The sequence below is a fragment of the Agelaius phoeniceus genome, chromosome 16 (assembly GCF_051311805.1).
Source record: "Agelaius phoeniceus isolate bAgePho1 chromosome 16, bAgePho1.hap1, whole genome shotgun sequence".
NCBI lineage: Eukaryota > Metazoa > Chordata > Aves > Passeriformes > Icteridae > Agelaius > Agelaius phoeniceus.
The window spans coordinates 12,744,401-12,764,613 of record NC_135280.1 but is presented as its reverse complement, the minus strand read 5'-3'; the positions used below and the strand labels follow the sequence as shown (position 1 = coordinate 12,764,613).

Genomic DNA, 20,213 nt, shown 5'->3' with positions numbered 1-20,213 from the left:
GTGCCCCCAAACTTCAGCATGTGCTCCCAGACCTCACTGTGTGCCCCCAAACCCCACTGTGTGACCCCGAACCTCCCCTTGTGACCCCAAACCTCACTGTGTGCCCCCAAACTTCACCATGTGCTCCCAGACCTCACTGTGTGCCCCCAAACCTCACTGTGTGTTCCCAAACCTCACCATATAACCCTAAACCTCCCCTTGTGACCCTAAACCTCTCTGTGTGCCCCAAACCCCACTGTGTGCCCCCAAACCTGTGTGCCCCCAAACCTGTGTGCTCCCAAACCTCTCTGTGTGCCCCTAAACCTCCCCTTGTGCTCCCAAACCTCTCTGTGTGCCCCAAACCCCACTGTGTGCCCCAAACCTCCCCTTGTGCCCCCAAACCTCACTGTGTGCCCCAAACCTCCCCTTGTGATCCCAAACCTCACCATGTTACCCCAAACCCCACTGTGTGCCCCAAACCTGTGTGCCCCAAGCCTCCCCTTGTGCCCCCAGGCCCTGCTGGGGCAGTCTGGGGTTGGCTGCTGGGCTCAGCTTTGTGGGGCCTCCTGCAGCACTGGGTGCTCCAAGGCAAGGCACAGAAAGGGGAATTGATGAGAGTGATTATTCCAGCTCTTTATCCATCTCCTGGACGAGGAACCCACACTGGGGCTCCTCCTGAGCCCACACTGATGAGTTCCAAATACCACCTCTCCATGGTATTCAACAGGTTCCTTTTTCCTTGATTAATTAATAGAGCCTCTTTGCTGTGGCTTTTCCTCAAATTGAGTCTTTTCTCATCCTTGTGAGAGGCTTTGCTATGATACACTCAAACCAGTCAGGGGTGCAGAATTTTTCTGAATAATAAAATTCCTGCTTTAGTCTAGATTAATTTTAATTTTTATTGTGGTAATGCTGTTTGAAAAGAAGAGTCTTTTGAGTGACTTCTGTCAGATTTAAAATCAGTAATTTAAACAAAAGCAAAACACCTTTTAAAAAGATAAATCCACTTAGAATCTGTTATGAATAAGAAGCTTGACTGGGCCAATATTCAAGCAGCAATCAATTTATTAATTAATATGGTAAATATGAGCAATACAGAGCTGGGCACAGTGGGGAAAGTTTTCCCTCCAACTGCACACCCATAGTTGAGTCTTACAGGTATTTATAGGGGCACTCATCAGCTTTCTCAGCAGTTTCTATTCCCAATTTTTACTCATCAGCAGTTTCTATTTCTAATTTTTTGTCACAATTCTCTACACTATTGTGGTTTAGTTTCTCTCAGGGTGTATCCCAAAAGGAGCATCCCCAGATGGTGCTGGTTTCTGAAAGAAGGAAGATGAATCCCAGCTGGTGCAGTCCAGCTCCCCAGATGTGGGTTCACCTTTTAATTGTAAATCTCATAACAGGGATGTCCAGCTTCCCTTGGTCAGAACCATAAATCCTTGAGCTGAGTTCATCTTCCTTTCTCGAGCTGCTTTGCTCTGTTTTGTTAAGGTGTGAGATAAACATGTTTCCTTTATATATATTCCAAAGCTATAGTTTCAAGGATACAAGCACTATTCTAAAATTATACCTCAAAAGGTTATTATTGCAGAGCTCTTTAGGATTAACTACAAGCAAAGAGCAACATCCTTAATGTTTTAATGCTAATGCTCCTAAATCAACTAAGGTTAACTGCAAACAAAAGACAGGTTCAAAGGCCTTCTTCCATGCTTTACTTTCCTCAGTTATTATTAGAATTCACAACTGTCCCATTGTTGATCTCCACACATATGGCAATCACAAACACACACATTGCCTGTATGTACCTGACACCAAGCACAGCTTTGGATTTCACAAATCCCTTTAGAAGTGTGTGGTACACTGCACACAGAACCCTTAGGCCCCTCAGCTTCAGCATTTGCCCAACATGAACAAATTTTTTCCAGCATGAGCCTGTCTTTAACTGAGATGGAAAGTCAGTATCACTCTTTGTGTCTCTAAATGCTTTATTAAAAGTGTATATTTCATGTGAGCCTTTGCACCTACAGAGACTTTTCTTCCCTAGATGAATTGAAACGGTCCACACATGGATATGGAAGCTATTATTTTCCCAGCAGGATGTTAAACTGCTCATCAACTCTTGCAGAGCCAAAACACTTAGGAAAAGCATGCAGGTGAAGGAGCTGCAGCTCTAATAACCACGTGTCAGCACTTCACCCCCAGCCAGGAAATCTTTCCCCTCTTAAAGAAGCTTTGCTCCCAAGACCAGGACACTTTATGCTGCAGAGAACTGTTTTACTGGGGGCTGGAAATCATCAAAAAAGGCTCCACTTTTTTTGCTGAGGCAGAAACAGATCCTGCCTGTATCACAAACCAGCTCTCCAGGTAGGATCTGGCTGCTGCTGCTGCTTGCTGGCTTTATTTTGCAGGGTGTTGCCAGTTAACACCACCCCTGCACCCTCCCTCTCTGACTCAGACCCCATTAGTGTGATTGGAAAGGCAGAAAGAGGAAATCAGGTCTGTCAATATGGAAATACATTTCTCAGTGCTGAGGAGAATTTGCTAAACTGGATAACCCACTTGTGCCAGGAGTTATCCATAACTGTAGATTACACTGAGCAAACATGATCATTCATATTTCTTCTTTCTGTTCTTATGTGTTTTTTTTTTTTTGTGGTTTGTTTGTTTTTTCTCAACTGTATAAACATGTAACAATGCCTATTATGAAAACTACAATGATTTTAAACTAATAGGATTGAAGAGAAAAGTGGATTAGAGTAACCCTAAAGAAATGGCACTGAGTGTTTGGCCAGGGACTTTTCATGGGGACACCTACTGATAGGACAAAAGGGACTGGCCTTAAACTGAAGGAGGTTTAGACTGGAAATTGGGCAGGAATTGTTCCCTGTGAGGGTGGGCAGGCCCTGGCACAGGTGCCCAGAGCAGCTGGGGCTGCCCCTGGATCCCTGGCAGTGCCCAAGGCCAGGCTGGGCAGGGCTTGGAGCAGCCTGGGACAGTGGGAGGTGTCCCTGCCATGGCAGGGGTGGAGCAAGATGAGTTATAAGGTCCCTTTTGACCCAAGCCATTAGATGGTTCCAGAAATATATTGCATTTAGCACTTCTATTATATGATATTTTCACAGCCTGCTAAGCTGAGCTGTGGAAATCCACGTTAGCCTTTGCACCTTTGCTGTGGGTTGTGCTCATCCCTTTTTGCTGACCAGGATTTTCTCCACCTTGCTGTTTGTTCCTCTGTTTGCAGTAATGGTTGTCAAGTGATTTGCCCTCCTCCCAGCTGACTGTGCTGCTTTCAGCTCCCATGGACAGTGCATGTTTCCCTTGCACTTCTCCCTGCATTCCATGGTAGCTGTCACCTTTCTAATTTCATTTCTATTCACAGGGGTACCCACAAAAATGAAAAATGTCCATAAACCCCCTCTTCTCCAGATTATAAAGCTGTAAGTTAGGCTGTCTAGGGCAAGATTTCTCTTACATGTGACTTATTTCGGACTTAAATGCTTGCAATAACTTTTATTTTTTCAGTGTCTAAATCTATCCTCTTCTGAACATATTTGACTAGATATGCCAAGTTCTATGTTTTTCTGGGAATACAAGATGCCCTATGCTATTAATCTTTTCACAGCAATGATTGACTCAAATGGTTTGTGGGAAAAGGAAGAAAAACATATTTAGTAAAGATCTCTGGTAGAGTTAATTTGTCTCCCCGTGGCTCTGAGACGTGCAATTCAGATTTCTGCATGCTGTGGACACCCTTGTCAATGTATTGATGAAGACCTGTGGGAATACAGCAGTTTTAAACAATATTTTAAAGCAGAAATTCCAGAGTACTTCATATGGATGGTCTTTTTATTCTCAGCAACTGTAAAATACAGCAAAACTGAAGAATATTTTATTTATGTTTTTAAACAACAGATGAATTTTCAGGTTGCTTATTAAAATGGGAAATAGTAAATGATGAAAGGTTTTCTTTAATGGAAAGTAAAAATGCCATGACATCACCAGAATATATTGGAGACCAGGAAGCAGAGCAGCCCTTGCCCAGAATGCTGATGAGCTGTGCTGCTCAGCTTTTCTCCTGCAGGAAGGAAGAATGTATTTTCTCTTTCTGTTGGATGTTGTTATATATTTATACACAAAAGTGGATAATGCAAAAGAAGTTATTTCATCAGTAACGTCCAAGAACTGCACACCAGGCTGGGAGCAGCTGAAATTTGTTCATTAAAAGTTCATGGTCTGTTGACCTTTTCTGGTTCAAGCCTTGTATTGAGTCCACTCCTTATCTCTGCTGTGCATGGCAGATTGTTTAGCATATTTCTGTGTGGAGAGTGACTTTGAGTGCCACAAGGACCTCACTCGGCACTTGCAGGCATAAGCAGAATGTGTTTGAAAATGTTGCTGTGCTCTCTAGTGGATAATTTAGTTATAAGTGCCTAAGAAATTAGTATCAACAACAGTTACCAATTTATATTTCACTTAACAGAAAGACCTTCAGCAGAAGGGCTCTGCTCAAGAGCAGGGCTGTGTCTGCAGGGAACACTCACAGGTTTTATTGCACACATTTCATTTCTGATACATTTAGGGACAGACCACATTCTGTAGAAGCTTTTTTTTAAGACTGATTTTCAATGAGCAGGCAGCAAGAGGGCTTTATTTGCCAGCCTGTCTCAGATGATGGGAGATGAGCTTACTCCACACCTTGTTCTTGCCAAGGACCCTCGCTGGCCCCTCGGGCACCCAGCTGCCAGGGTTTGAGGCACACCTGACCCCTCAGATTCTGGGATTCCAGAACAAGGAGCAGTGTTTGCCTTCTCCTGACCTGGGATGGTGCTGCTGGTGCTGAGACTCTTTCCTGGACCACTCCCTGAGCTTGCATTTGGCCTTCCTATCCCCATTCTTATTTCCTTTAGTCTGTTCAAATCTTTGCACTCTGTTTTGTGCTCTTCACTCTTCAGGCAATTATTTTCCAACCTTATTCTTTCCAGGACAACCACCATGTCTGGTGGCATCCTGCAGAGTTCTCAGATAGTTCAGTGGTGATTTACACTGTCACAATTCCAATTGTCCTCTCCTTCCCTTGGCCTGTCAGTCATTCTGCATTGGAGGCCTGCCATTTCTGCTTATCTGAGTCATTTCCAGCTGCATTAAATTTATTGAGCTTATTATTGTTTGAAGATTTATATACTAGAATTGGCAGAAATAAAAATGTCCTTCCTGGGAAAACTTGATTTCTGGTGTTCTACATGGCAGATTGGCCTCTTTGATAGGGCCCAGAACTGTGTATGAAGATGCCTGGAATGGTGAATCATTGTTCTAATGACCAAATAATTGGAGCAGCAGATTTGAATCAAATGACATCCTGTCCCATTTCACAAGAATAATAATTTGGTTTGATTTTTCATTGAACCTCTGTTGTCAAGTTCAGCACTGGAAAGCTGTGCAAACTTTTCCTCATGTTTCAATGGATGTTTTCACAGAATTCCCAACATCTGCTTGCAGTTGCAGCTGTCTGCATTTCTGCCTCTGTGTGCAGGTGCATGGGGAGTAGTTCAGTTGTTACTGAGTTGTGCCCAGGCAAGTGATTTCATATCTCCTTGGATGTGGTAAAAATGATCCCATTTTGTGTAATTTTATTGCTCTTTCTCAGTAGTATATGGTATAAGATTCATCCAAAGAATTAAATCTTGCTGTATTCTCAACAGCTCTCCAAGTCTGGATTTGGAGTAGATTTAGCCTCTTTTCAAAGTCTTAATGGAAATATGTTTCCCTTCATCCACATGCCAGCCTCTCACTGTTCCAGGTGATTCAGTTGTGACTGTTCAGGTACCTTTTTTCAGTCTTCTGTTTGCAAATATGCAAACAAATGAAATAAGAAATAGGAGCGAGAATCTAGGAACAAGCTTTCCTTTTGGTGGTGTTTTTCTCCTCCTCGGTTTTGGCATTTAGATAAGATTTAATTTAGTTTCAGGTTTCATGCCAGATTTCAAGGTAATGATGAGTTTTAATTTTACATTTGTTGTTCCATGCTCTCATAATAACAGTATGAATTCTACAATTTCAATAAATGCTGCATAACTCCACAGGTTAGAAAACGCAGTTTATTTGCTTGGGGGGATGTGTAGTTATAAAAACATAAACAAATATGGAATATTTTATACTCTTGAAATATTGGTAAGTTCTAAGGATGTAAATGGAGCAACCATTAGAAAATCTTGGAAGGGCTGTGTTGGGAAATCTGCAGAGTAGGTGTGACACTTGGAAGGCATTTGTGTCATCAGGAGCAGCTGAAGTCACTGTGTGAAGCTGGCATGAAATAATAAAACTGCCAGAGCAGAGGTGAGGCGATGCTCACTCACTTCTCTAGGTGTGGAAATTAATAAAAATAAGAGAATCTTTAAGTGGTGTTCCAAAAATCATCCTACTCTGAGTTCAATTAGTGAAATCACCCAAACCCCACAGCTCTTAGAATAATACAAAAAGGCTTAATGATGTGGGAGAATTCACAAGAATGCAGGAAATTTTCTTTTCTGTTGTAAATTAAACTTTACTCTTCCCATTTTATTAAAAGTTGATGGCACTTTATTGTCAGAGCTTTCCAGCCTCTTGTAAATAACTGATCTCAACAACTTCTCTACAAAATATTCCTGACCATTGTACCTGGCACTGTAATTCAAAAAACATCTCTGGTGCTTTTCTATTTTCCAAATAATCACAATCAGGTTGTGCTGTGCTTGCTTGTCTGTTAAGGATATTAAATATATGTGATTAAAAAACCATATATATAAATATAAATATAAATATATATATAAATAAATATATATATATATATATATATATATATAATGTTTATTCAGTGCAGCAAACATTCAGGTGAGCATCACTGGGGCTTGGGGGTAATTTGGATCACTTGATTCTCTTGGTCCTCTTTCTCATTGATGGAATAATGGTGAACTGTATTTCTTTTAAAAGTCTCAGCAAATGTATTAGTTTGGGAACATTTCTATGCATAGAAATATAAAAATATAGATATATCACAAATATATATTTCTAAAATTATAACCTCCTAAATCTTTTTGTTCCTTTTTTTTAACTTTCCACTAGCATGAGACATGACATACTGAAGCTTTGAGTAATATTTTATTGCAATGCAGTAAAAAGTTGACTTGCAGTTTTATTATTACTGTAATTTTAATTCAAAATTCTGTATCTACAAATTAATTTATTTTCAGTTAAGTCAATGTGGAATATGTTGCCCTGACTCATGTCCTGAATTTTCACTCTTTCCCTTATGTGCTGTTCAGAGTGTGGATGCCATTTTGTTTCCCAGGTAAAATTAACACTTAGTAATGTTTTACAGCCTTTTGGTTTGTCTTCTGAATGGGTGCATTCAGAGTTTTCCTAAAGAGAAGAGAGGGCAGCAAAGGCTGTGAAAATCTGTGAACCTCTAGGAGTGGTGGCATTTGGTGGGAGCATTAATTCTGAAATCAGGAGGGGAAACCCACTGATACTGGGATGGAATAGTCGTGCTGACTTTTTGTGTGCTTTCAAAAAGATGCCTGATCTCTCTGGAGAAGCATGTTCAGTGGAAATTGGTGCCTGGAGGAGAGATGTGGGCACAATATTATGGTGAAAGTGGAATTCCCCGTTGGCTCGTTTGGAATCTGGAGTTTCCTTTAGTGCCAGCTCTACTCCGTGTGCTGCGTTGTGTCTATTCCAGCATCAGGCTGAAGAGCTCTCAGTGCGCAAAAAATGAACTTTTATTTTCTGCCACTGAGAGTGGGCAGCAGGGCTCATGGCCCAGTTTGTCCCTGGAAACCTGAGTTTGCATTTCTGCCGCAGCCACACTCTGTGTGCCCCAGCATCGGTGCTGGGAGGGCGCTGGCAGCTGGCACCGAGCTCCAGCTGCTGCCACAGCACATCTGCCCAGCCTCGTTCCATGTGGGCCAGCTCCCTGTCCAGGAGAGTGTCAGCCCTCAAAATATCTGCCTGTTTTCCCATCCTGTCTGCATTTTAAGAAGTTCATGCTGATATAGATTCCTCAGGGTCGTATAGTAGAAACAGGCGGGGAATGATTGGCATCTGACTCCAGTGACTCAGAATGCTGAACAATGGCTTCATTAAACTATACTATATTACATCAGTACTATACTAAATTATATACTAAAGAGATACTAAAGGAAAACCCATGATTGTCTGTGGAAACCCAGAGCACTGGGAATATTTCCCTGTCTGCTCTTGGGTGCCCTGACCCCCAGGGGAGCACTGACTTTGACCCTCATTCATGGAGAAAGTTTCCTAAACTCCAGAACAGACCAGAATCCACTAAGGTGTGAAGTAGATTGTAGAGAATAGTGTAGGTGTATCACTTAGGTGGGAAATTGAGGTTTTGGGATTTTTAGTATATTGTGGATGGAAGCAAGATGGAGGGCACAAGGTGTCATCCTGGGTTTCTTCTTCCTTCCTCTTCATGGGTTTGGGTGGCATTTTGTAATTGGGCAGAAAAATCCCCACTGGGGGCTCTTTGGGATCAGTTATTGAGTTAAAAGGGAAAATAATCCAGGTGTCAGCTCTTAATTGGATAGTTTAGTCTTAAAAGACCTTGTCACAAGAGATTGTTGGCCATTTTGTGCCTTCTAATGAAAAGCTGCCCAACTCACAGTAGTGAGACTGTTTTACTCATAAGAAATAACAAACACCTGAACACAAATTACTGTCTCAAGTGCCTTCAATCCAGACCCAGAAAAACCAAGGAGTGGTACCACCACAACTGTCTCCAGACAGCCAGGACAGAGCTTTGGCCCAATTGGCCAATTAATACAAACAACCATCACCAGAATCCAATTACCAAATCTCTTCGGGTAAACAATCTTCCTAACACATTCCACATGTGCAAAAGCAACAGGAGCAGAGAATAGAGATAAGAATTGTTTTCCCTTTCTCTGAGGTTCCTTGCTGAGATTCCCAGGAAATATCCTTGGGAAGTTGTGTCTGCCTGCTCTCTCTGAAGAGAGCCTTGGCTACAGCAGCCACATTTCTGGTGCCCAGTTTCCAAGTTCTGTCTCGATGGAATTGCTGCAGATAACCAGGTATGAGTGCCAAAAAAATCACCTTATAATCATAGAAATGTATTTTATCCATACTTCAGGTATTCCTGAGTTTCTGTGTGCCCTATCCCTTGGAGCCACCAAAATGTCCAGTACACCCTGGCACAGGGAGTTATGAAGCAGCAGAGTACACAGTGTCCTCTTCTTTTTCCTGGTTTTAGATCCTGAAATTTGTTTCTCACCCTATGATCTGATGCCAGGCAGAAAGGGGCTGTCCATCTGAGTTTTGCATCACCCTCTGGTGAGGGACAGTGTGGCATGTGTTTTGAGATTCTTGCCATTGATACAGAGCAATGAGAAGGGAAATATCTGATGAACTTGTTTTCCTTGCCTCTCATGAACAATGTATGACAGCTTTGAGAAATCGTGTTCAAAGGAGTCATTATGGTGCCATTTGAATTAGTGAAATAAAAGTAAAGACTTGTTATTTTCTAACAGCTTATTTTCCCAGTGGTTGTCCAATAATAACCACCACTTCAGTCACAGGGTCAGGGAGTTCACATGTCATTAGCACACTCTGAAAGCTGTAATGCCTTTTTGATTTATTTATTTTTTGATTTATTCATTTTCTTGCTGTACAGTTTGGGGTGGAACCCTTGCAGTCCTGAAGCAGGGAATGCCAGAGTGCTTTGCCAGTCCACTGTGCATCCAACAAGGAGAATTCTTTGAGGAATGGTTTAGATGATGTTGTTCCTATTGTGATTATTGGAATTATCCCACAAGTTTTGTGCTTTTTGATGGGTACAAATTAGTCCTGTGATGGGTAAGCCTTGGAAATGGGTAATTCTGAGTTACATAAAAATTTTTGATATTTTACTTACCAAGATCTGCTGTTGCTTTGTGATCAGTTGTGCTTTGGGAGCATTAAAGCGTTGGAATGAGAACTCTGCTTACTAAACCGTAACAAAAAATTTGTTCCACTTTGAGATTACTTTTTTTAAAATAAAAACCCAAATGAAAAGTGCTCAGAGTATTTACACTTCAAGTGACCTCAGCTCAATTCACCGTTGTTCAGCAGGAGGAAAAAAAATCTCCAAGTTCTGATGTTCTAATTTATCTTTAAAAAGATTCCACAAGACAAATAAAACCACTTATATTCATTTTTCTCCCTCGCCTGCTTCCATTACTCTGTAGTGAACAAGACATAAAGGTGATCTGAGCCTGAGAGTTTAACCAGAAATAAAATACAAGAATGTATCCTGGCCCTCACACTTGGGTTGTATTTTCCTTTAGAAAATTCTTTCATGTGCTTGTGGGATATCAGAGATAATGATGTGTTGAGTAGGGGCAATGAAACGAGACTCTCAGTCAATAAATTTGCTCAAAATGCAAGCAAGTGAAATAATCTATTGTCTGGTGGAACTGTTCTATGCAGGTACATAGTTCAAATCATTTCAAAGCTTAGGCTCCAACAGAAATTGTTGGGTTGGAGTATAGCACACCAGAAATTAAATGTCATTTATGTCTCTGTGCAGGAATTTAGGACAGGGAGAAGAATTGAATTGAAAATTTTATTCTCAATCTTATCCTAAATTTACTTTATCTTATCCTATTAATGCTGAATTCATAACCATTCTTGTAGAAGATTTCTATTTAGAACCAAAAGTAACCAAAAAGCATTTTTAGCAGCAGAATGAACTTCCATGAGAATTTTTAAACCTGGTAATGCTTTTTGTTAATAGTTCAAAAGAGAAGATAATTTTTTCCATTGTTTGTTTCCCATTATATATTGGACTGTCTGCTGTAATACCCGTGTTGATGTAGTCAGTGTAGTCCAACAGGCCTGGGTTAGTTCAGTTAAAAACTCATGGCAAATGTTGACTCTTGGGAATGATGTCTTTCTCAAAGAAGACTTAAATAACTCACTTTTTTTTTGTATCTATTTTAATGTACCCCTACATTTACAATATTAGGAGTAGCAAGAATTGATTCCCTTCATAGTGGCATTTGCTTAAAGTTTTTGAGTCAGGACCAGAAACCTTCTGCTGCCTTAGTGGTTTCTCCATTTTCTAGACTCTTTTCCTGCTGTTTTGCATGCAAATCCTGTGCTGTCTGCAAGCTGGGCCATGGATGGGTTTTATACACAGGTCATTAAAGAACTTGCCTGTGCATCTCCAGATTTATTAAGTGACTTGGAGTGCCACTCTATCAAGCCATTGTATCCAATTAGTATTTCTCGCCCTTACAGAAGGATTTCTTGAAAAATATTTGCAGTTTATGAAATTATGTCTGCAATTATATAGGCTTTTGGGTAATAACAAGTATATTTTCATTTTTCAGTACATTTTATTATGCTTTGTTATGAACTGTTTACAGCAGTTCTCGCTGGCAGGGGAGAGGAGAGAGGGAGGGCAAATGGAGCTGAGCGTGGAGTAAAACCAAGGGAAATCTCATATTAAAGATTCACCAATGAATCTTTACAGAGTTTATGCAAATCTAGTGGGTATTTTGTGAAAGTGTTAATGAGTGTCACATCCTGATTACTGCAGATTTCCCCTTGCATTTCCAACCATACCAAATCCAATTGAAACTGCTAAAATTAACACCATGAGTTCACAACATTTTGTCAGAAAAACGTGTGAAATTTGTTTTTAAAATATCGTGCACTCATTATTCTTGGAAACATCTTACATGGATGTTGATATAAACTATCCTGTGTGCATTCCTTGGTGGATGACAAACTTAGCGCTGGTCTCCCTAAATCCTTCTAAAGCACTGTCTATTTCTGAGCTGTGTTTTGCATCTCACTGTAAAGCAAACCCTATAATTAACTGCCCTGGCACTGAGGATCCCGTGGGAATGTGCTTGTTTACCAACAGCTACCAGGAGCAGCCCTTTTTGCCAAGCACATGAATCACAGAATGGGTTGGGTTGGAAGGGACCTCAAAGCCCATCCAGTGCCACCCCTGCCATGGCAGGGACACCTCCCACTGGCCCAGGTTCCTGCCCAGCCTGGCCCTGGGCACTGCCAGGGATCCAGGGGCAGCCCCAGCTGCTCTGGGCACCTGTGCCAGGGCATCCCACAGTCAGTCAAGGATTTCCTCCTGAAGGACATGCTGGTCCTTTTGTTGAGTGTGAACTGGGGCCTGTGATGTGTGAGGTGGCTTCAGACTCATTGATTTAGTTAATCTCAAAAATTGAAAGGTCAAAAATTAAATTTGAAAAAGATCATTTTGTTCCTCTTTATTTAAGAGTTATTGTCAGGGTTTGAGCACTCCAGCCAGCTCGCTGCCCTGCTTCCCCATTCCCTTTCCTTTTTCTGCAGGGGCCATCTCTCCTCTGAACCTCCCTCTAAGCTTTTGCTGGGTTTGAATTTTGAGACAATTTCACGTCCCTTTTGCACTCTTTTGACTCAGCCTGGCAAACATATTATCCTGTCTTTACAAGCAGGCCAAAAAAGCTCTTACAAGTCATGAGAACAACTGAAATGCAGGAACATTTGGGGGGAAGGAGATTTTCCTACCACAACTCCAGGACCCCACTGGTGGGATGGATCAGGATGTGGCACCAGGCAGTTGGGCATGGATCTTTTATTTCTCTGCCAGCCTGTTAATATAACCAGAGTGCTGTGTTTGGATCACAATGAGATCACAATGAGCCTGTTTATTTCCACATACGTAGTGCCATCGTTCATTTGCACATTAAAGGGAACTTCACTCCAAGAAGACAAATTTGAGGCTGCAAAAGCTCTGTGATTATTGTAATGCTAATCTGTATTCAATCCCATGTATGTGTCACATCTTGAATACTTAAAAAATAATTAATTAGTCAACTGTGTTGTGCCACAGATGAGCAGGAGCAAGGGGCTGCTTGCATCCACAAGCTGTGACATTCTCTGTGCCAGCAGGACTTGAAAGGAGAGAAAGTCCCCAAGAACTGAGCTGGAGGTGGTCTCAACCTCTGCCTTCTACCTGATAGTGCAGAAATTGTGGCATCTGTGTTGTATTAGGTGATGAAAATATGTTTGAATTATCTCAAATAACAATCCCTGTGCTGCTTTATATCCTGTATTTATGAAGATATTTAAATCTTTGCATTCATTTTAGGAAGAAGTAAACATCATGCCTCTAAAGCCAGTGACAAAAGTCTCATTGGTGTGTTCTGCAATCTGGAGAGCAACTGCAAAGGAAAATAGGTGGAGTAAAAATAAATACAGCTGCAAAATAAAGATTTGTTGTTAAATAAGGACAAAAGATAGGCAGTTATCCATTTTCTCAGCAGAATTCTACCTCCATCCATCTCACAGAGCTGCACAGGAGTATTTCTTTGCCTATTTTCTGGGCCAAAAATCTAGAAATCTCTGAACTCTGCCATTCTCTTTTCTTTGCTCAGATCACTGTGGGTAGGAGCAGGCACGTGTCAGACTCGCTCACGGGGGCTGAGCTCACTCTGCTTTACTGAGGGGGCAAAGGCAGAGGGAAAAGTCTCAATTCTGACTCCTCTGGGACTGTGTGCTTCTAGGGATGGCTGGGGAGCCTTGGTGCTCCCTCAGTGCCTTCCAGCTCTGCTTCTGGGGCTGGGCAATGGTGTATATTGAATTTATTTGATGTTCTGAGCTGCACTCAGGGCCCTGCTCTGTGCCAGAGGCTGCACTTCATCGTTTGGAGGGGTTACCTTGCAGCATTTGACCTCCAAGGGGAAGCATTTCCAGGTTTTTTAGGTATTTTCCATTGTGTTTTGACATTTCCCCACCCTGGTGTGGTGAGCACTGTCACATCTGTGTTTTCCTGGTCATGGGGCTCTGTAGACAAATTAACCTTTTGCGGTTTTATTGAGGAAACAATTTGCATTAACACTGTGGGAAGGAAAAAAGGATTGCGGACTTGGAAGACATTCTGAATTCACAGCATAGTAAAAAGTTGTGTTTTCTAATTACTAAATTAAAAAATGTAATTTGTTTGGGAAAAACACCTAAATGCAGATCCAGATTACCTCTAAAGGACATATAGAGTGAGATATTAAAGTCCATATTGCAGCCTTAACTAGTAATCCTTGTTCCTGTGGCAATGCTGCCTGCTTTAGGAATGCAAATTCCTGTGACTGCTTTAGCATTTCAACAGGGCTGTGAATATGTATAAGCACAGAAGGAATTATTTTGCTTCAAGACTTTTCAGAGACCTGTTTCTTCTTCATGTTGGTAGATGTGTTGTTACCTTATGTTTCACATTAAACTTTGCAACAAGCTCAAAAAAAAGTCAACAGTTTTGGAAGTGAATGTTGCTGGTAAATGGAGCCTTCCTTACACTTGTCAAAAATACAGATTTTTTTTTCTTTGATTTGATGCTTCTTCAGAAACTTTGCTTTATTTTAGGGCTTTGGATAAGTAACTCTTTTTTGAACTTGACCTAAGCAGCAGTGGCTATGCAAAAAATCCCTATCCTGTGGAATGTGCATTTTTGCTCTTTACAGGGGGGTAAGTACAGGCATGACTGGTTATTTTTACAGCAGTTTTCACAGCATTTCTGCAGGAAACTTTTTTTTTGTGGCAATGTTTCAAGTAACATTTATTAGAGCAGTACTACTTGCATCAAAACTATGTTCCTCTACTATTTTATTGGTAGTGTTTGATTTCTTGTTTCTGAATGAAATTAGGCATGACTTTTTGGACAAAATATAGAAAATATAATTTCCATTTAATATGCTACAAACTTTTGCATTTAGCATTGCAGTAAGAGTGTGAAAGTACCTTTGGACACTTGCAATGTTTAAGTTAATTCATTTGTAAACTGCTATAATTGCATGAATGGCAGAAACAGAACTAGAACCTTCAATAGAGATTGTGACATGAGTAGCAAGTATACAAGAGGCAGCCCCAGCTCCTAATGCAAAACAGAGCAATGCAGATTGGTATAATCACATTTACAAATTTGTTATGGAGGCTGCTTGTGAGCAATTGGCTAAAGAACAGCACTGACATTTCAAATATACAGAAAAATGATTTCTGAAGACACCTAGTATTTTGTGTCACTGCCTTTTTGGAACATCTCTTACTTGGGTCCAATGCTAAACCCAATTATTTTTGTGTACTTTTGTTATTAGTTTCACTGTGCTCTTAGCAGTGCTGTGGATGCTTGCAGGATCCAACCCCTGGGGAACATTTTAAAATTCTGCTTGGTAGAGAAAAAACCTTTTGTTTTCTGATTGTATTTGTTTTGATAGTTCAGGTTTAAAATCCTTATCTTTAGATCCTCTCCAGAGGACACTGTTTAGCTTGAGTTAACACCATGCATTCTCAGATGTAGATTTCCTTGAGCTCTGTTGGGTTTGTGGCATCTGATGGATGCTGGATTTTTTAACACATTGGTTGTCTGGCTCAAAGTTGCACATGGAAACCACAAAGCCTTTTGAAATAAAACTGCAGCACATTTGTGATAAATCACAGGATGCTTTTCCATCTGAATATGCTTCATTAGCCTCCCTTGTGTGGTGCTGCTCATTAGGTGGCTGTAGGAAGAACCCACTCCAGCAGGAATCCATCAGGCATGGAGAGCCCCCGTGTGTTGGACATGGACCTGCATTCAGCACTGAACCACACTGAACTGTGGTGAAAGCACTGTACAAACTGGGCAGGTGCAGAATAACCTTCTGCTTGAGATGTACTTGTGAATTTGGCCAGTATTCACTTGCCTTCAGTGGTTATGTTGGTTTTTAATAGTTCCCACAGTGCAGAAACTTAGTTCAGGAAATTATGGCTAAATCAGTTACCCACTGAAGGCTTTGAGCTGGAAGCTTTCTAGGATGACACGTGCACCTTTGCATCAGTTTAAAAAAATAACTCCAGCTGCACCATTCACTGAAAGGCACATATTTTACAGTTAGCTGCTGTGGCCTGCTTCTCTGTGATTTTCTTTATCAATTGGAAAATTCAGAAGGAAAACACTCCCTTTTTTGAGGAGATAAAGATGTAAGGGATGACAAACAACTAAATTCATTTAGAACTTTTGGTGTGCCATGAGACATAATGTGATGGTGCTCATCTGTAGTATTCAATGAGTACATTGAAAACACTTACTTGAAGATAAGTAAAAAAGATAGAAATCTGGAATTACTGAAACCTCAACAGCTGCTGTCATCACAGCAATAGTTCAAATATCCAAGGTTTTTCCCTGCAAGTGTGATAGGAAGGGCAGAGGTTCAGGAGGTGCCTTGCCCATGGCAGGAATTGTGTGGGTGAGAGGGTCATGGTGAGGGTCCCCAGCAGCTGAACCACAGCCAGGCCCTGCTGTGGTTCCCACTCAGCTTTTGCTCATCCCACAGGGCTCTTAACTCGGGGTCAGGCTGTGGCTCAGTGGGTCTGGCTCCCCCACAGCTGCTGGAGAATCCCTGCTGTCAACAAGGGCATCCCAGCTGAGCTTCTGCATCACCTGTGGTGACTCAAGGACAGCCCTGGCATCACTGGGCCATGAGAGATGTCAAACATTTCATCTCCAGCTCAGCTGAGAGGTGGAAGAACCACCTTAGAGATGTCAAACATTTCATTTCCAGCTCAGCTGAGGGGTGGAAGAACCACCACTAGAGAATTCAGACATTTCATCTCCAGTTCAACTGTGAGGTGGAAGAACCACCTTAGAGATGTCAGACATTTCAATTCCAGTTCAACTGTGAGGTGGAAGAACCACCTTAGAGATTTCAGACATTTCCTCTCCAGTTCAGCTGGGAGGTGGAAGCACCAGGGTTGCCCACCCCTGAGAGAGAGTGCTGAAAAGGAATGTGCAATGTGCATGGATTTTTATTCAAGGTTACTATTTCTATAGACTGAAATAGAAATTTGCAATGATCTTTTTTAAGTTGGACATAGGAATTCTGACCGTTATTTTGATTTTGATTGTTGTCACAACCCTGTGAGTGCTGCAGCTCTTTCTGCAGCAGTGTGTGCTTTGCCAGTTCTTCCCCCTGCCCCCCTTATTTTTTTGCTAATGAGAAAATTAGTTGGTTCAAACTCTCTTTCATTACTTGAATGAAGCATGGGGATCTCTGAAGAGCAGCAGTGAGTACCCCATGCAGCATGTGCCAGAACTGCAGCTCCTCTGATGGAAGGCCCATACGTGCTGCAGAGGCTCAAAACAACAGGCCAGAGGTAATGGAGATGTTTTCTGACTGCTTTGACTCTGAATGGCCTTGCCCTGGACAGCCTGGTTGTGTGAATTAGCAGTGCTAATTGCTGCTGGTGGCATTTTTAATGGATCTGACCATAATTCTAGGAATATATGGTAAAAATCAGATTTCAGTAACAGAACTAATAAGCCAACATACAGCATTTTGTTGATTGTAAGTGGTAGAAGATGGTATTTTAGTAATCCCTGTATTTTCCTTCGCCCATGTTTTGACACACAGGGTGATTTAATTGGAATTTCTAACATTTCAGTGCTTTAATGTTCTGAAACATATTAGCTCTGCCTTAGCAGTTAGTGTTTATTCAATCTCAGAGCACTGTAGGCTCATTAATCCTTCGAGCCCTCCTGAGAAGTCAGAGATGGGAGACACTGGAAGTTGTATTATTCTAATTTTACAAGTGGGAAAACTGAAGTGATGAATAATGTGGTCAAGGCCACGCAGTGAGGCAGTGTGAGCTCTGAGATGTTCTGGCTATTAAACCAGTGGTCAGGCCAACCCTTGCTACATTCTCTTTTCAAATTATACACTTCATTGTGATTAAGGTGCCTTAATGGTCCCATAGTCTGTCTAGGTAGAAAGTTTAATAAGTTGAACATGGCTACAATAAAAACTTCCAAACAAGGAAAACACTATGAAATTACAGCCTGAATTTAATATTATTTTCTATATGTTAAGTTTTCACAGCACGTAATTAAGCCTTGTCTCTCCTATTCTGACAGAAAGTATTTGTATTTACAAAAAGGAAATGATTGATATCAAGTTATTTTCCAAGAGATGAAATTGTTCTCGATTTTCATTGCAGAATAATGATAAACATTGAAAGATGTTTAATAAACTTTTTGGGGTTTTTTTGAGAAATAGTGAATATGTGGTATGAAAATTCATTTTACAGAATTAGAAAAGTCCTCTGAGCAGCCTCTTGAGAATTTTTCAATAGAGCACAAGTGGTTGTTTGCAGATTGTAACTTCAGTTGCATAAATAGATGTACTTTGAAATAGCAGCTTATTTGGTAGGGCATAAGGAGTGCTTTTGTGTAGTGAAAGGGATCAGTTTTTAATGTTTATCTGAAACTTTTTTTTTCTTCTCCTCAAATGGGTTAATTGCTGCCATCTCTTGTGCAAGATTTTCAGGTTTTCTTTCTGTTCCAGCCAGTCTTTATCTTAAAAATGACATAGTCTGCAATATTATTCTAAAAGGACTTCAGAATTTAGCAAGAGATTTACCATCATTTAATCCAACCGTTAACCATTTCGTATATACAAGATTGATCCCAGCAGTGAACCCCTGCAAACTTTAGCACCACGTCCAATATTTTAACAAGCAGCTAATATTCAGCCCATCCATTAAGCCATCACTCCATAAATGAATTATTGAGCGCAATCTCCTCTCCCGTGCCCACCTTCCTTTCCCACAAGGCTGTGGTTTTTAGCGAAGCCGGCGTGGAGCCGCTCTTATCTCCAAATAAAACCGACCGGCTCCGCCGAGCGCCGGCACTGCCGAGCCGGGCAGGGAGGGCAGAGGCAGCCGAGGGCTCTCGCAGCATCGCGGCGGCATCAGGAGCGCAGCAGCGCATGGAAACTGCTCCGTCCCGTCCCCCGGCACGGCCGGCGGCAGCGCGGCTGTAGCGGAGCCATCGCAGCGCTGCCCGGGCAGGACGCGGCCGTGCCCGCCGCATGCTGCAGGGCCGCCCGCTGCCCCCGGCTCCTCCCGCATCGCCGCCGACCATGAAACCCTGGCAGCTGCTCGCAGGCGTGGGAGATGCCCTGCAGGTAAGGCAGCGGCAGCTCGGAGCGAGCTCGGCCGGAGAAGGGAGGGAGGGAGAGAGGGAGGGAGGGATGGATCCATCCTGTGCCCGCGCCGGGAGCGCCCCGAGCCCGGCTGTGCCCGCCGGGAGGGGCCGGGGACACGCGGAATGCGGGCTGCCCCACCTGAGGGGACAGGTGAGGGGGATCCGGCCAGGTGTGGGGTGCGGGGACATCGGCCAGGTGAGGGGTGAGGGGGATCCGGCCAGGTGAGGGGCGAGGGGGATCCGGCCAGGTGTGGGGTGCCGGGGTGTCGGTCAGGTGAGGGGTGAGGGGACATCGGCCAGGTGAGGGGGATCTGGCCAGGTGAAGGGTGAGGGGGATGCCGGCCAGGTGTGGGGTGCGGAGCTGTCGGCCAGGTGAGGAGGATCTGGCCAGGTGAAGGTGAGGATGATGCCGGCCAGGTGAGGAGGATGTCAGTCAGGTGAGGGGCGCGGAGCTGCCGGCCAGGTGAAGGAGTGCAGGGATGTCGATCGGGTGAGAAGATGCGGTGATGCCGACAGGCTGAAGAGATTGCGGGCTGCGGGCCAGGTAAGGGGATGCGGGGATTTGTTGCTGCCGGCCGGGTGAAGGGATGCAGGATGCCGGCCGGGTGAGGGGGATGCCGTCCAGGTGAGGGGATGCAGGATGCCGGCCAGGTAAGGGGATGCCGGCCAGGTGAGGGGATGTATGATGCCGGCCAGGTGAGGGGGATGCAGGATGCCGGCCGGCTGAAGGGACGCGGGATGCCGGCCAGGTGAGGGGGATGCAGGATGCCGGCCGGGTAAAGGGATGCTGGCCAGGTGAGGGGGATGCAGGATACCGGCCGGCTGAAGGGATGCCGGCCCGCTGAAGGGACGCGGGATGCCGTCGCGGCTGGGCTGCGTGCCGGCCCGGGGCCGAGGGATGCTCGGGGCTGAGCCGGGTGTGTGCCGGACAAACTCCGCGCGTTCCTCTGGCTGCGAGCGCTCCTCGGCGAGATGCCGACAGAAAACAACGTGCGGGAGGGATTATCCATCCTCCCTCCGTGTTTGGCTGAAGTTTATGTGAACTTCATCTTCAGAAAGCTGCTTGGCTTTCTGTGGATGGAATATGTATTAGCATTTATATGAACGAGAGCAAGGGTGTCATTAGAAAGGGGTTTGTCAGGTGGATTATTGCCTGGTGATTGCTATTGCAGGTTACAGGATTCCTGACCAACCTGCATGCCTGTTTAACTTCAAGGTCCCTGTG

At 43.1% G+C, this 20,213-nt stretch overlaps 1 protein-coding gene across 32 annotated transcripts in view; it reads left to right on the top strand.

Moving 5' to 3' along the window:
- RBFOX1 (RNA binding fox-1 homolog 1) overlaps nt 1–20,213 on the top strand; it is a 1,204,921-nt gene that overhangs the window by 569,765 nt on the left and 614,943 nt on the right. For 4 of the 32 annotated variants that reach the window (XM_077187105.1, XM_077187100.1, XM_054643499.2 and 1 more), the window contains exon 1: nt 18,603–18,968. The exons of 26 other annotated variants lie outside the window; for them this stretch is intronic. In XM_077187105.1, the coding sequence (XP_077043220.1) occupies nt 18,873–18,968 (96 nt within the window). In that variant the 5' untranslated portion in view covers nt 18,603–18,872. Of the gene's footprint in view, nt 1–18,602; nt 18,969–19,019; nt 19,140–20,213 lie in introns of those variants that run through there. 2 more of the 32 variants (XM_077187099.1, XM_077187098.1) reach the window with 1 other exon arrangement.